Source organism: Ailuropoda melanoleuca, chromosome 11 (genome assembly GCF_002007445.2).
Source record: "Ailuropoda melanoleuca isolate Jingjing chromosome 11, ASM200744v2, whole genome shotgun sequence".
NCBI classification, from domain to species: domain Eukaryota; kingdom Metazoa; phylum Chordata; class Mammalia; order Carnivora; family Ursidae; genus Ailuropoda; species Ailuropoda melanoleuca.
This window is the reverse complement of record NC_048228.1, coordinates 22146312-22163526: the sequence shown is the minus strand read 5'-3', so window position 1 is coordinate 22163526 and position 17215 is coordinate 22146312. Positions and strand designations below refer to the sequence as shown.

The 17215-nt window shown below is 40.1% G+C and overlaps 1 protein-coding gene across 2 annotated transcripts in view; it reads left to right on the top strand.

Annotated features, from left to right (window-relative positions):
• LOC100467733 (pro-epidermal growth factor) overlaps positions 1–17215 on the top strand; it is an 80653-nt gene that overhangs the window by 19054 nt on the left and 44384 nt on the right. For both annotated transcript variants that reach the window (XM_034671379.1, XM_034671378.1), the window contains exons 2-5: positions 5712–5911; positions 8289–8470; positions 8841–9068; positions 10033–10235. In XM_034671379.1, the coding sequence (XP_034527270.1) occupies positions 5712–5911; positions 8289–8470; positions 8841–9068; positions 10033–10235 (813 nt within the window). The remainder of the gene's footprint in view (positions 1–5711; positions 5912–8288; positions 8471–8840; positions 9069–10032; positions 10236–17215) is intronic.

Below are 17215 nucleotides of genomic sequence, written 5' to 3'. Positions count from 1 at the left end.
GCCTTAGGGTGAACATGCCTAGAGCAGTCTTTCCTGAAGTGGGTTTCTTGACACAGTTGAAATTTGAGACACTACCCAGTAAGAGTTCCTGTTAAATTCAATTTGAGATAAACAGTATAGCATGACGTTTAAAAGCTAGACTCTGTGATCAGAAAGACATAACTTTATTATTCATAAATAATATAAATCTTATTTATTGGCCATGTGACTATAGCAAATTAACTGCTCTAAACTTCAATTTCTTCTTCTGCACAATGAAAACGCTGAGAGCTCCTACCTCCTAGTGTTACCGAATTAAATGAAATAATGCATTCAGTGTGTTACCCTAGTGATAACACCTAGTATGTTGGCTATTACTATTCTGGTGATATTTACCACCTACCTTCTTGGAGCATCAAAAAGTGTAATGGCACATTAAAGACTGAGAAGTCCTGTTGAAAAAAACAAAACAAAACAATTTTATAGAGCCTTCTCGTCTCGGTTAGTATCCTGAAAACCCGGGAGTAGAGCTCTTAAGCTTGATGATGGGAATGGCGTGAGGGTTAGGTTGGGGCTATCTTCTGCTTTAGATGGCATGTGTTCACTACTCGTCTGGGACTAGGTAGGCAAACTTCATCCACATATTCCAGGAAGCAAAATTGAGCCGCAGAGCTTGTCTTACAGAATTAAGATTTAAATTCACCTCTCTGGCTCCCATTTCTGGATGTATTATTCTGGGTCACTTGGTTTCTTTCTCACCTACCTTGAATGTTGGCCCTAATGAATAAGCTGAGAAGAGAGCTATGATTGCCCCCAAATTAAATGTGTGCCCTTCCAAGTACGACAATTAAAAGAAAAACAGATGGAGATGGTCTTTTAGAGTGAAATAAAAGTTTCTGCATTTCTTAAAACCCAAGTTACCACTCAAGGCAGCCCCTTGAGAGGCAGACTTTTATCAGGGGCTTATGGAATGAGCAGGAAGAGAAGGTGTCTGGCTTTCTTCCATCAGGTCTGTCAGTTTATTTATTTTTATTTTATTTTTTTAAAAAAGATTTTATTTATTTATTTGACAGAGAGAGAGAGTGCATAAGTTGGGGGAATGGCAGAGGGAGAGGGAGAAGCAGGCTCCCCGCTGAGCAGGGAGCCCTATGCGGGGCTCAGTTGAAGGCAGCCGCTTAACCAACTGAGCCACCCAGGTGCCCCAGATCTGTCAGTTTAAATCTACATTCTTTTTCCATGGTGTGTTCCAAGGTCCAGAGCTCCTTTTTCACTGTCTGTCCTGTGCACCTTCAGTCTGTCTCCAGATTTAGAGCAGAAAACCAGTGGTAGGGAGAACAGGGTGCCATGTTGGCCTGAGAGAAGACAAGGATTTTCTGCTAATCTGGTTGCAGGATCTTTTCTGTGTTATCTAGGTCCTGCGAGTCTTTGCCCCCAGGATGCAGATGACCTTCGCTTTCTCTTCTCATTGACGTCTGTGAGGCCACTCCCCCCAGTTCAGAGCCCTTGTAAAGGTGCCTCTTGCGAAATACTGTTTCTGCCACTCACTTCAACCAAAACCTGCTTGTCCTAACTGACCTCTGAACCAGTTCTTGGAGTCACTAATAAAAGTCTTCAGTGTGCTCCAAACATTCTGGCCTCCTTTCTAATTTCCCAAGATCCCCGACTGATCCCCAGGGTTGGGAAGTCAGAGGTTCTGATTGATTTGCTGTGACCTGTTTGCTGCCTTGGGTTTGTGTTCCTTAGAAATGATGTTTGATTTTCTGTGCATTTCCCTCTTGCTGAATGGCACCCAAAATAAACGGCATAGGTTTTGACCTGGGAAAGTTTAACTGTTCACGCATGCACACCCTGCTGACATTCAGATCCACGGACTGTAGCACACCCCAATGTGTACAGTCTTTGACAGTCTGAAAACCCGAACTTAGTTATCATTTCCAGTTGTAGTACAGAATTACTATTCTACCAAGTCTAATTCTCAAAGTCTTTCATTAAAAAAAAAATTATATTACATTTCAGGTCTACAAATACTTACCCAGGCCCTGGTTTATACAAAAGGATGCCAATAGTGTAGGAAAAGAAATGACCAGTGTTTGAGGGAAGTAGAATTAAAATCAGTTACAGGGGGCTCCTGGGTGGTTCAGTTAGTTGGTTAAGCATCTGCCTTTGGCTCAGGTCATGATCTCAGGGTCCTGGGATGGAGCCCCTCGTCAGGCTCCCTACTCAGTGGGGAGCCTTCTTCTCCCTCTCCCTCTGCTCCTCCACCCCCCTGCCCCTCTGTGTGTGCTCTCTCTCTCTTGCTCACTCTCCCTCTTAAGTAAGTAAGTAAGTAAATAAATAAATAAATAAAATCTTTAAAATTTTTTTTAAAAAATCAGTTATATAAATAAAATGAAGAGAGTAACATCTTGACACATGACAACTCAGACCAAGTCAGGAAAAAGGGCAATATCTGACTGCTAATTCCAACTCTACCACCAACCAGTGGTGAGTCTTTGGGAAACACAACTGAATTTCCTCATCTGAATTAGATCTATGCTTTCTAGTTCACCAACTGCAAGAATCACTTGGAGTGTCTATTCAAAAAACAGATTGCTAGACCTCCGTCTAGCCCTACTGAATTGGAATCTCAAAGGAAGGGATCTGCAAAAGACACACACACCCACAGCACCCTGTGTGATTCTTTTGAACAATTTTGGGGAACACTGAATTAGGTAATATTAACGTCCTTTCACTTCTAAGAGGCTATGATAAACCCTGGATGCCATGATTCACCAGTGAATGGGAAAAATCTGAAGAGAAAATTCATTAGTTAATTCATACTTAGTAATTTAATAAATATTTTCTATTTATTTTTTGAACAGTTACTGAAGTTAATGTTATGGTTTGTGTTTTATGGGTCTAGGGATTCTTCAGATTTCTCTTTGATTTTTTCATTGTCATATCTGGCCTATCTAGTTCATGGTGTTATGTTAAGCATAAATGAGATCAGGATGTGAAAGTTTGTTGCTATCATCATTATTATTATTGCTATTAGTAACATAAGTTCTGAAGGATTGACTCTGCTTTTATGAAGTTGATGTATCTGTTGGTGTCTTCAGCTTTGTTCCTATGGTTAAAGCCAGACAAATGAGCAAAGCACAATTATTTCTGGATTTATTAAAAAATGTTGAGTACCTATTATGTACAAAGCATTATGCTATATTCTGTCTAAAATGTTTAGAGTGCCTTTTCTTTCTCCTTTTTTAAAGAAACCTGGAACCCTCCCCTTTAGTAATACTTTTATTTATTTTTTTGTAAGTTTTATTTATTTTTTTGTAAGTTTTATTTCTTTTGTAACCTCTAAACCCAACGTGGGCCTCAAACCCATGACCCCAAGATTAAGAATCGCATGATCTTCTGACGGAGTCAGCCAGGTGCTCCCATTTAGTAATACTTTCGAATGAATAAAATGTTTCATTGGTCTTATCAATGTATCAGTACACTAGGAAATTAATAATATGAGCACATTTATTCAGTTTATAGAGAATGCATGATACACATTTCAAAGAAACGACTCCTAGTGATAAATCTACAGGCCCACAGTTCAGTAGCTATCAGTTTAGGGTGCCTTTCGTATGCCTTTCTTTCTCTAGGACACATTGCTATGGGAGAAATGAGTTACACCAATGTTTTCGTCCAGGGGTTCAAATGTGAACAGGGGCACAAATGTATGTAGTGATACCTTGGTTCTGGGAATCAACAATGGCAAATTATGTTTGCATAGTGCTCCACAATTAATAAAATATTTTCTCATCTAAAATTTTATTTCTGGGACGCCTGGGTGGCTCAGTCAGTTAAGCATCTGACTTTGGTTCAGGTTATGATCTTAGGGTCCTGGGATCAAGCCCCATATGAGGCTCCTTGCTTAGCAGGGAGTCTGTTCTCCCTCTCCCTCTGCTCCGCCCTGTTGCTTGTGCTCTCTCTCTCAAAATAAATGAATAAATATTTTTAAAAAAATAAAATTTTATTTCTTTCCCCAATAACCCTCTGATGTGGGGAAGGAGGTCCTGTGAGATATGTAGGGAAGCTATGGTGCCAGGACTAGAAACAAGTCCTCTTGGCTCTCAGTCCAATGCCCTTCCCATTTCTTCTATGATACCTCTGGTTCCATAGCTGGAGTGGCAATAGAAAATGGGCTCTCCTCCATATCTGTGCAGGTGTCTTCTATAGTGGGAAAGACACAGGAAGAGTGATTTGAGCTAAATCTCTTAGACACTTATGCTGGCACCTATTTCAAACTCTCATGATCTTGCACTTCTTCCTTCCTCTTGGCTCTATTCTTCTATCCTCTAAAGTGGAGTTAATGTCTTCTGACCGTAGAACATAATCTGAGTAAGAGGAGGTTAATCCATCATTTCGTTTAGTCCTTAAACAACAAACACATTTACTATGTCACATTAAGGTATTAAAAGCTAATGTGAAAACAGAATAATGTAAACCTAGTGGGGAAGCAAGAATATGTTAGCATTCATCTCCAATGCCCCACTCGTCCCAGAGGTTCCAGAGTTATCTAAAGGCACGGTGGAAGGAGCTCATCATCCTCAGGCAGAAGAGACCAAGGCAACCAACCTGGCTGCAGAAGATGAAGCTATTCTCTGGCATTCTCTTGAAGCATCAAAGGCAAGCTCTGTGCAGAGTCAGCCAATAATTTGTGCTGAGGTTTCCAAAGAGGTATTGGATTCCCAAGCAGGTGTTGACTACTTGGGAGTCCGAATGGGAAGGTGGCCATCACCTGGAACAGGAGATGATAGGGTTAGAGTTCAGGGCAAGGTCCTGCAGGAATCGAAAATCCAGGGAGGTCCACTGCCCAAATTTAGCAAATAAAAATATAGGGCAACTAGTTAAATTTGAATTTCAGATAACCAGTGAAATAATTTCTTAGTGTAAGTATGTCCCATGCAATATATATGTAACTCAAATTTGACTGGGCATCCTGTGTTTCATGTGGCAATGCTAACAGGGACAACACTTCAGAGCTGTCATGGGATGGCATCTCAGCTTGCCATGCTTCCACTTAAGACCTCTTGTTTTCTGGCACCTGGGTGACTCAGTTGGTTGGGCGTCTGCCTTCAGCTTGGGTCGTGATCTCAGGGTCCTGGGATCAAGTCCCACGTTGGGCTCCCTGCTCAGCGGGGAGTCTGTTTCTCCCTCTACCCTTCCCCCTGGCTCAAGATCTCACTCTCTCTCAAATAAATAAATAAAATCTTAAAAAAAAAAAAGACCTCTTGTTTTCCCTATCTTCTCTGTCATTACCCTGAGGTTTTGTTCATAAGGTAAGAAGAGGAGGTGGGTTCCATTTCCAAAATGATAATATCTGTAATATTTCCAATTTGCATAATTAAAATTTACATTCATCCAGAGCCTATCCACAACAGAGTATAGGAGGTGGTTTCTTTTCTAATATAAAATGGCATTTTACAGGTAAGAGTAGAAATTGGTTTTCTCTTCAGATAGTTCTTTTTTCCTAACTTGGGAATGTTCATGTCTTACAGTCAATTTGTGAAGAAGATGATTTATAAAATTAATGGTGACCATCCACAGGAACCTGTTCTTCATGTAATATTCTTTATTTAAAATATAAAACCAGGAATTAAAAATTAAGCCTACTTGGATTGGTTGTCATGGGGAAATGTTTACTCTAAATCAGATAAAATATTGAAAATATACACTTTGGTTTCTTTCTTCCCACTCAGGTCCTGCACCCTTCTTGATTTTCTCCCATGGAAACAGTATCTTTAGGATTGATCTCGAAGGAACTAATCATGAGCAATTGGTGGCAGATGCTGGTGTATCAGTGATCATGGATTTTCATTACAATGAGGGAAGAATCTATTGGGTAGATCTAGAGAGAAAACTTTTGCAAAGAGTTTTTCTGAATGGGACAAGGCAAGAGGTAAAGTACATCCCCAAAGTATTTAAGGGATTTTTGTATAGGCTGGCAAACATGATATTGTTAATTTGTAATGTATAGATAAATGAAAATTACATTTCAATTCAAATGTTTCTGGCATTTGTAGATATCTGTTTAATTTGCATCTGTGGCATGTTACTGAGCAAACCTATAAGCGTGGCACTGATATTCAGAAGACCCCAAAAGGAGTCAGGATGTCAATGGAATTTTGAAACTATATAAGTTTATTAAGTCAGATCACCATTTTATGGTTTTGTTTTGTTTTTTTATAATAATTTTTTATTATATGTTAGTCCCCATACAGTATATCCTTAGTTTTTGATGTAATGTTCCATGATTCATTATTTGCGTATAACACCCAGTGCTCCACGGTTAAAACAGATTACTTACGTGATTATTTTTGGCTCCAGTGGTTCTCAGCCGAGAGCAATTTTGCCCTTCCAGGGATATTTGGCAGAGTTTGGAAAGATTGTTGGTTATCACACCTGTGTTGGGAAGGAGAGAGGGTGTGCCACTAGCATCTCGTGGGCAGAGGACAGGGGTGCTACTAACCATTCTAAAATATACAGGCTGGTCCCCTCTACAAAGAATTATCTGGCCTCAAATGTCAGTTGTGCTGAGTTTGGGAACACTGTTTTGTCTAAAATGTCTGTCATGGGTCTTAGCACCTGATATTTAGGAAGAAAACCTTTTTTGATTATTTTTTTTAAAAGATTTTATTTATTCATTATTCATTTGAGAGAGAGCACAAGTGGAGGGGAGAGGCAGAGGGAGAGAGAGAAGCAGACTCCCCACTGAGCAGGGAGCCCAAATCGGGCTCAATCCTAGGACTCTGGGATCAGAACCAAAGCCAAAGGCAGATGCCCAACCATCTGAGCCCCCCAGGCACCCCACCTTTTTTGATTCTTAAGGTGTTGGCATTCTGGGAAAAAAATAATAAAGCAGGTGTCAGATATAAAGTATTTTGCTTCAAGTACATACAAAAGATCTTTAATCTTTCTCTGTAACTGGTGGAACCCTTAAATGAGTCCCAGGAGGAATGTTCTCTGGATTCCTGAGAGATGGATTACAGAGACGTGTGACTGGAGAAACCTTAAGCATTTATTTGCAGCACAAAGTGTCCACTGTTTTGTTTGTTTTTCTTCAAACCTTTCTCCCTTCAGTTATTCTTAAAAGCTTCAATTAAGTGCTAATTTCTTTTATCACATCTCTGAGACTTACTAATGTCACCTTTAACAAGGATGGCTACTCATTATTCTCCAGCCATCTGTAGAATAGTTTCAAAAATCTCGAGCCTTAAAATCTGGAGGGTTTCCTGTCGCAGACTAGGGAAAAAAGTTAAATACTTGTGAATTTGTGTCAAGTCATTTGGAAAGGATTGACCTGGTGCCTAAAATCCACCATTGTATCACCTCCTTTGGGTTAAAACACGGTTTACAAAAAACACCTGTTAAAATACAATTCACCTGGGTGAGCTAATTTATTAATATGTTAGCAACTGGTTTAATGGATTGGCTAGATTACTTTGTATGAGGTATAGGAATAGTGTAAGCTGGTGAGACTGATCTCTGCCAAATCTGAGTTCAGTGATGTCAGGTCAGTGGCCAGAAAACAGCTGTGGTGGGAATATTTGCACCAAGTGGTGGTGGGAATATTTACAAACCAAGGAAATCTGCAACCACACAAATCAGGGCTTCTCCCCACCTCCCACCGTCCACCCCCCAAGAAGACTGACCGGTTTACCTGCATACACTGGAATTAGGAGATAAAAGAGGTTTTTGTTTGGTCATTTTATCATGAGAGAGCAGGAAACACTACCCAAGAGGCATAAAGAGAAGCCCTGGTCTTTGGGCCATAGGGTCATAATGTGAGGGCACTGAGGACTTGTAAAAATGTGAGGCCTGATGAAGAGGAGGGGCCAGGAAAGTGGGGGCTCTAATAAGAAATTTATTTATGTTAAAGCTCTGTGCACAAAGGTCAAGGGCATCTTGCCAGATTTTGGCAAAGCTTAGAATTGGATTCAGGTGAGAATATGGAAAATTCCATTAACAAATGGATACACTGTCTTTAAGATAGCATGGAAATTTATTATAGTTGAAATTATTAATGCATTATGGTTAATTGCCTAATTTCAATAAGCATAGGATAATTTTCCACTTTAAAGCCTAGAAATATTCATGTGGGAGGGTTAACATTGCTCCATCAAAACAATGGCACCGTATCTGTATTTTATGATTTAAATAGTTTTATGAATGCACAAAAAATGACAAGTACTTAAAAGAATAGACTTTTATACATAAAGATAAAAAATGTTGATGTGAATGAGAAAATATTAATATTTTGAAATTTGATTTTACAGAGCATATGCAATATAGAGAAAAATGTTTCAGGAATGGCAGTAAATTGGATAAACGAAGAACTTATTTGGTCAAATCAACAGGAAGGAATCATTACAGTAACAGATATGAAAGGAAACAATTCCCGAGTTCTCTTAAGCGCCTTAAATTATCCTGCAAATGTAGCAATTGATCCAGTAGAAAGGTAACTGCTGTTTTCAGACATTGAAATATATATCAAAATCTGATGATAATTCATAGAATCATAACATTTTGAACTCAGAAGGACCTTCTCACTGAGAAGGTTGCCTGCATTTGAACCAAGGCAGGCTTCCCTCTACAAATGGTGCTTTTGATTACCATGATTTCCTACTAGAGAAGCATAATTCATTTTTTAACTTGAAATCACATGGAATTTCCATAGCAGAGCAATAAATATTTGTTGAATTGGAATTTCATTCAAAATAGCCCAACTCCTCCTGTGTGTTCATCCAGGAACCGCTGAAACATTGACAGTCGGCCATTTAAGTGACTTTACCTTCAATTATGTGTCTGTGTAATGTGTTTGCTCTCAGGTTTATATTTTGGTCTTCAGAGGTGGCTGGTGGCCTTCACAGAGCCGATCTCAACGGTGTGGAAGAGAAGATTCTGTTAAAGACGTCAGAAAGAATAACAGCCGTGTCATTGGATGTGCTTGATAAACGGCTTTTTTGGATTCAGTATAACAGAGATGAAAGCAATTCTTATATTTGTTCCTGTAATTATGATGGAGGTTCTGTCCATTTTAGCAAACATCTCACACAGTAAGTTTTGGTTTTAGTGTAAATAAAGTAATTGCCATTTGAAGTTTGCCCAGCTGAACGGGTGGAGTGGCTTAGCACAGATTTGGAAGTCCAAAAGACTTGATGAGTACAAGTCCTAGATTTACCATTTATTGGGCAAGTGACTTTGGGAAGATTACATGACTACTCCTCAGTTTCCTTTTTTTTTTTTTTTAAGATTTTATTTATTTGCTTATTTATTTGATAGAGAGTGCAAGCTGGGGGTGGGGGAGGGCAAAGGGTGGGGGAAAAGCAGTCTTCCCACTGACCGGAGAACCTGATGTGAGGACTCGATCTCAGGACCCCAAGATCATGGCCTGAATCGAAGGCAGACACTTAACCAGCTGAGCCATCCAGGTGCCCCTCCTCAGTTTCCTTTAATGTGGGGATAATAGTAGTAGCTGTTTCTTGGGATTATTGTGAAATTTAAGTAAAAAATAAGTAAAGAAATGCAAATAAAAATAATTAACAGAGTTTGGCATCTAGTAAGCTCTCACATGTTGGTTTAGGTTATAGTTAATCTTTTTGGAATTACTATGTCCTGTATTTGCAAAGCACCTATATTTCATTTGGTATGCTATCTTGCCTGTAACTGACTCACCAGCTTGTGGTAAGAGGCAGAAATTAATCAAGCGTGAAATAATACAAGCATAATCCAGTCTTAGAGCATTCCTATTTTCTTCCTGTTTTACGTTCATCACACTTAAATGCTGACTAGCAAAAGAATGGGACAATGAATCTGAAGCTAGAAATTATATCCCATTAATTCAGATTATGAATACATAAATACAATTTTAAACTTAATATCTGCTTCTAAACCTAAATGAGATACAATTGAAAAAGTAGGTAATACAAATTCAGTCAATAAATTGAAATGAAGTGAAATGTTGATAAGCCTGGGAAGAAATGTTCTGCCATTCTTTATATTTTTTCTGTTGTTTTTTAGGCACAGTTTGTTTGCAATGTCCCTTTTTGGTGATCGGATCTTCTATTCAGCATGGAAGAAGAAGACAATTTGGATAGCTAACAAACACACTGGGAAGGATATGGTTAAAATTAACCTCGACCCATCGTTTGTACCACCCGGTGGAATCAAAGTAGTGCATCCACTCTTACAGCCCAAGGCAGAGAGTGATACTTGGGCACCTGGTGAGTCGTCTTTGACCTTGAACGGAGTCTGGCACTTTGTCCCCACCCATCCACTGGCTCAAGCCAGACACTTAGGGGCCAGCCTTGGTTTCTCCTACTGCCTTGGTCCCAGTTTTCAGTCTACCACCAAATCCTTTCCATTCTACCTCCTAAATACATCTCAGATATCCGCTTCTCTCCTCTACTGCCACCACCGCAGTCCAACAACGAGCATTTCTTGCCTGGCCTGTTGTAGCAGCCGTTCAACTAATCTTTCTGTTTTTCCCTCTTGCCTTTAAGTAGTTAATCTGAGGGACAGCTGGGTGGCTTGGTCGGTTAGGTTAAGCGTCTGCCTTTGGCTGGGGTCATGATCCCAGGAAGATCGAGTTCCGTGTCCGCAGGGACCCTGCTTCTCCCTCTGCCTTCCGCAGCTCTCCCTACTGGTGCTCTCTGTCTGACAAATTAATAAATACAGTCTTAAAAAAAATAGTTAATCTGATCTATTAACTCCCCTGCTTAAAATCCTTCGAAAGCTTTCCTTTGCATTTAGATTGAAATGTAACATTTTACCAGGCCTGTCAATATCTGCTGAAGCTGATCTAACACTACCCCTCCTCCCCTTGCTAGAATCTGACTCAAGTCTTTCCATAGTTGCTCAAACATGCTGTCCTCTTCCTGCGTTTAGGCTTTTGTAGTCACTCCTTTCTTGGCGTACACTTCTCTTCAGTTCTGAGCTTAAGTACCATGTCCTCAGATCAGCCTTCTCAGGTCATCCAGTCAAGAGGTGAAGAGGCCTAACTCTCACCTCCGATTTTTTTTTCAGTACACTCTTCATTGAACTCATCGCAGGATGTAATTACATATTATTTTGCTTTCTTTTTGATTGTCTCTCCCACTTGATTATAAATGCCGTGCAGGGGCCGTGCCTATTATTTATTTGTTTGTTTGTTTGTTTATTATTTAAAACTCCCTATGTTCAGTGGCTACTGATGTATTTACAAATGAAGAATTTTAGATAACATTGGTAAAATGAATTGTTTGACTGAATCTAGTTGCAGTCCCAAATTTCTACTTTCAAATGTAGCCTCTGAATTCTTTAGCATATAATTTTTTTTAGGTAGGCTCCTCAATACAGTTTATATACCACACAAATGATGTTGTACTAACATTTTCTATATGTAAAAGGTCAATTTCAAGCAGGCTTTGACATATATTTACTCTTAACCCCAATTAGCCAGGAGACGTTCTGGAGCAGAGATGGAATTCTTTGTTTTCTTTCTATCTGTTGGATGCCACCAGCGTTTGGTAATAGTGTGGGAAATGGTAGGGACTGTGAGTCCCCGCCACAGTTAGATGAATGATTGTTCCTGCCCTAGACATAGCTCCTGAAGAAAGCTATGGAGACTGAACAGGAGGACAGATGCAAGAGGCTGAAGAATCTAGGGGAACTGACATTATTATTTCTTGTATCCTCAAAGACCCAACTAATAGTGTGAGTGCTTTTTAACTGATTTCTTTAAAAACTGAGATAGAAGCCATAATTTAATTTGGGTAATGACCCTGCTTTCAATGCAAGTGATGTGGAACTTCCAAGGGTAAAATAAATTCTAGGAGATGAGATGTTTATTCAGATAAATTATTTTTAAAAACTGATTTACTTGAATTTACAAAGCAGAAGTTGTGGGAAAACAATTTAGCTGTGGGTTGGAGCATAACATTAAGTAACAACCTAGTGGCCATGTTATAAATGAGATGGTTGACCATATTCCATGCAGAAAGGCAGTGAATCTGATATTCTGCCAGATACCTTCTGTGGGAAATTTTGACTCAAGCTGTCTTCACATATGACTCATTGTCCACGTTCTGGTAACTCAGCACAAAATTAGAACCAACCACTACTATAAATAAGTAATCACTGAGTCTCATTAGTAATAGTTATAGAGATGTCCATCACCGTCTCTTACATTTATGTATAACCTCCTGCTTTCCTAAGTATTTTCGTGAGCATTATCTTACTGGTTTGTCATGGTAGTAACATTGTGACACAGAAAGGTCAGCAATTATCGTACTCATTTCATAATCGAGAAATCTGAAGCCTAGAGAAGTAGGGTGCGTTTTCCAAGATTACACAGCTTGTTATCAAGGGATTTTGGAGAAATCTTTTTTGATAGGGAGGTCAAACACGATCACTGAAAGCATGAAGTTTAGAAGAAAATCTACAGCGATTCATTAAAGAACAGCTTCAAACCCTCTGGCAAATCACGGACTTTGGCTGGGAAGCCACGGCCAGCTGCAGAGCTGCAGGCAGACCTGAAATGTAGAAGGCTGGTGGCATGGGAGATACTGGCTCCCGTCAGTGACCAAAGAGCGTGCTTCACATACACTCCAAGGGCAAGGACTTTTGATCTCAAAAGCACTGTTACTTTAACCATCATTAAATAGGTTTAAATTATTTTAGTGCCTGGTAGAGCAGGAATTCTTCACGTGGGATTTAGGGGTCATGAATCTCTTGATTGTATGGGTTAGATGAAACTATGCAATCGTCCCTTCCAATGCAGCTGATAATAGCGCTGTCATCGGGTTCTCTAAGTGCCTTCACATTTAATGACATACTGCTTCTAGAGGCTGGCTAGTTTCTCCTGGATAGTGGGCTTACGACTTCAGCTCCTCTGGAGAGGTGGATGGTGGTAGTATTTTCATTTGCAAGGCATTTAGTAGTGAGAGAATTTCAATGGAGAGATGACTGAGAAAAATCATGTAACCTAGTTGGTATTATTTTTTTATGTAAAATTTAAGTATTTATACACATGAGAGTATCAGTAGACTTACTTCATGCAAAATGCCTTAGCTATCATTTATCAAAGCATGTTCTACCAAACACTAGTTCCGTGGGATTTAATGGGATTATTTGGGGGCAAAAAAGTTTCAGGGTCAAATGATTTAGACAGGCCAGGTTCAATACAATTAAACGGGGTGTCTTTCCACAAGTGATTTCTCGAACCACTCATATGGTTAAGTGCATTGTTAGTCTCTAAGGGCCATACAACGTATGGCACTTTCCACTTTATTTTCTATGCAGCAGCCCACTTGACTCCTGACTTTATTATTTCTAGTCCAGACCTTTTTCTTGAGATCTAGACCAATTAAAAAAAAAGAGTGAGACTGAGGCACAGTAAGAGTTAAAGCTGCAGAGATAATTGATTTAAAACATTGGGGATTTATTCAGAGCATATGAAAGTGAGCAGCCCCAGTGAACAGTGTCCGACCAAGGGCAAGGGTGGGGTTTACAAATGAGCAAAGGCACAAAACTTCACAAGGAAAACTACAGTAATTTGTTGGTTTAGATAATCCTTGGCTTGTCGATTTGGATGGGCTGGTTACAGAGGAACTGGCTGCCACCTGTGGCTGAGCCCCAAGTCCATACAACAAAGCCATGGTTTCACCATCAGGCTGGTTTTCTGATACTTCTAACCAGTTTCCTGAGAGTGGTCACTCAGGTCCCTCATCCGGGCCACACCTGCTTGTTGTCTGCACCCTGCGGGCTCAGGGTCTTGCAGCGGCACATGGAAAATTTCCTTATCAAGGCCCATGCATTTATTGGCCTTCTGAGCATTTCTGCTTGGATTTCTTGCAAGTGCTTTAGGCACAAAGAAAATAATTGACCTACCAACTTTTACTTCCCTTCTCCCCAGCTCCAGCGTCCCTATCCCAGTGAGTGGCATCTCACCTCCATCTCCTAAGGCAGAAGTCTGGGTGTGACCTTTTCCTCTGTCTTTCTCCACTCCCACCCCATGAAATTCACCTCCAGACCCCACCAACTCTCCCGCCTACAGTCTAACCACTAGTGCCTTATTCAGCAGCAATCCATCCCAAGTTCTGCTTAATTAGTATCCCTGCCTCCCTTCTCCATGCTGCAGGGAGCATAACCCTTCAGAAATGAGAGCCCAATCATGCCATCTTGGTTAAAACCAATCACCAATTCTGTTGCCCATAATGAAAATCCAGTCTCTTCATTTACCCTGTTCACAGCTGTTCACAGGAGCTTCTCAGCTGCATCTCTCACCATTGTCTGCATTACATTTCGTGCTGCAGCCCTGCTCAAAGATTTAATTTCTTCCCANCGGTTAAAACCAATCACCAATTCTGTTGCCCATAATGAAAACCCAGTCTCTTCATTTACCCTGTTCACAGCTGTTCACAGGAGCTTCTCAAAGCTGCATCTCTCACCATTGTCTGCATTACATTTCGTGCTGCAGCCCTGCTCAAAGATTTAATTTCTTCCCACAAGACGTGCTCGCTCTTCCCCCCAAGCCTTTCAGCATGTTCAGAAACGTGTTTTCTCCTTCTCTGCACGGGCTCACTCTCTCCTCATCCTCTGAGAAGTAGCTCAAACATGACCTCTTTCAGAAACACCTTCCCTGCCCCACTCACGGTGAGCCTCAGTTAGCTTTTCTCAGAATAACACATTTCCCTCCCTTGGCACTTATGTTCGTCTTCCTAAACTTCCTTACTCCCATAAGGGTGGGAGGACACCTCTCCCTCCCTGGAATCATGACATGAGCCAAAGGCAGATGCTTAACCGACTGAACCACCCAGGCACCCCTGTTTTCATATAATTTTAAATGATCAGTTAGAACACCCAAATCTCTGTTATTTTTCATAGAAATCTTAGTAAAATATGGATGGCTATATCTTCCTAACATTACTTACAGATAGTTACTGACATTTTGTTAATGACGAGGGTCACAGAAAGATACATGCCGCTGGGGCAATCATCAGACTGGTTTGAGGCAAAGCTGGGTTTTAAATGCAGGTTTGCCGTGACAACCAAACTTTTGCCACTGAAATGTCTTTTAAATACTTGGAATGGTTCTCTGTCATTTTTCTCTCTTCTTTCTTGCTGTCGACTCTTACTTTTTGCTGGTTTCCACATGCCTGGCCGTGGACTGTTTATTTTCTAATCAGAGGCATTTCTTTGCCATTTATTTGTTGAGGAAACCAGATCATTTGTCCCGTAGCATGTTCCACATTTTGGATTTTGCAGAGTATAACCCCATGGTGTCATTTAACAGGATTCCATATTTCCTATACAGAGGTAGTTTGGTCCCAGAAGCCTGATCAGATTCAGGTTTTTTGCCAGAGTACTTAAAAGGTGGTACTGCAGATGGTACTGTATGCTTCCTACTGATCACTCCAGGGGCCGTGTAGTGCCCGGTTCTGGTTCTTACTGTGATACTCAAGATTCATCGGCAGTTTAGGTGTTGCCAAAGTGGTCCATCCACTGTGACGTTTCCCATCAGCCTTTCACATAATAGCTTTAGAAGCTATCGATTATCATTGCCTAGAGCCATTTTATCATTAGAGTTTCAAAGAGATGACATTCTAATTCTATCACTGTTAGAATTGTTAGCTGAAGAACTTTTCTACATCAGCTGTGATTTCCCTGGGGAGGACTTTTATAGGAAAAGTAAATTAAATGTTTGATTTGTTCCTTATCTGTTTTCAGGATAATGGATGCTTTAAAAAAGCATCTTGATAAACTCAGAGATTTTAAAAATATTTGACATGTTTCTGTTCATTGAAGTTTTTATTATTTTGCCACTCAAAGTGTACCAACTTTCTCCAGGAGGAGCCCTGAATTGAGGCTTCTAGTCTTTGTGGGAGAGATGACCAAGAGGGGTCCCAGCTGCCCTCTCCCAGTAACTGGCACTGGTGGTCTGGAAAGCTGGGCTGAGGCTATGTCTGGGCTCACTGGAATCATGCAGTCATTTCTGGCATCAGGGAGTGCAGTAGGGGTGGGGTGGTGACAATGGGAGCGGCACGGACACCTTGCACTTCCATCTTTATGCTAGGGACTGACGATCACACTTGTCAGAAATGGGTACAAAATAAGAAATGACTGAGTGGGTCCAAGGGGCTCATCTGGAGTAAAAAGCATGTATTATTTTTAACTGCTCAGAGGCTGTTGATTTGTTTGATTTCTGATTCTTAGAGGGGTTTAGATGGATAAGGATACCAAGTAGCTGAATTCTGGTTAAGTGGTTTTTGTTTTTACTGTAATTAGGAATTCCAAGAGACTACTCTTGTATTTTCTTCCTTGTTATTTTCTACTAACAAAGAAGAATAAACCTATATTATACAGCCTGGGAAGTTTTTTGAGGAAATTGAAGAAGTCATTTATTCAGGGAACTCATTAATGAGGAAGACAAGAAATAAATGAAACAAAAATATAACTAGGTTCTTATAGAAAGGATACATAATATTGTACATATAATATATATTTTTCTATAAAAACCCATAGTTATATATATGCACATACACATAAATATACATATATACATACACACGTGTGTGTGTGTATGTATATCTATTATCTATCTATGTGTCTATCTATCTTTATATCTATCTATCATCTATCAGAGATGGGTCTACAACCAGAAGGTTTGAGCTTGAGTTCCAGGTTTACCCCTTATTACCTTAATGTGATCCTTAAAACATGGTTTCCTAATCTGTAAAATGAAAGATAATATGTGCTCTGCATAGCTCAAGGTCTTGTTATGAAAATTAAATGAGATAATGTAAATGCTTTATAAAATGTTATTTGAATTTTTAAATTTTATATGCTAAATACTGGGGGTGCTATTACTGAGGTATAAGACTGGTTAAAGTGAATGGGTTCAAATGGAAGAGACTAGAAAGGCTTTGTTGATGAGGCGAGTCTTACACTGAATTTGAGGTGGAGAAAAGTTGATCAGTTGATGGGGGAATCCCATGTGCATTGTTTCAGAACTGGGCCGGGGTAAAATCTGTAGATTTACTTGGTGGTAGAAAAGCTCACGAGAGCCTGTGTGTTAGGCAGGCGGTTATGGAAGGCGCGGTTGGGGGCGGACATTAACTCCATGATTAGGAGCTTTAATTTGATCTCCGAGGTAATTAAGCCGCAGGGCTGAGCTCTGGGAAGGGGTGTTATCTGAGGTCAGCAGCAGCGCGTTGATGCTAGC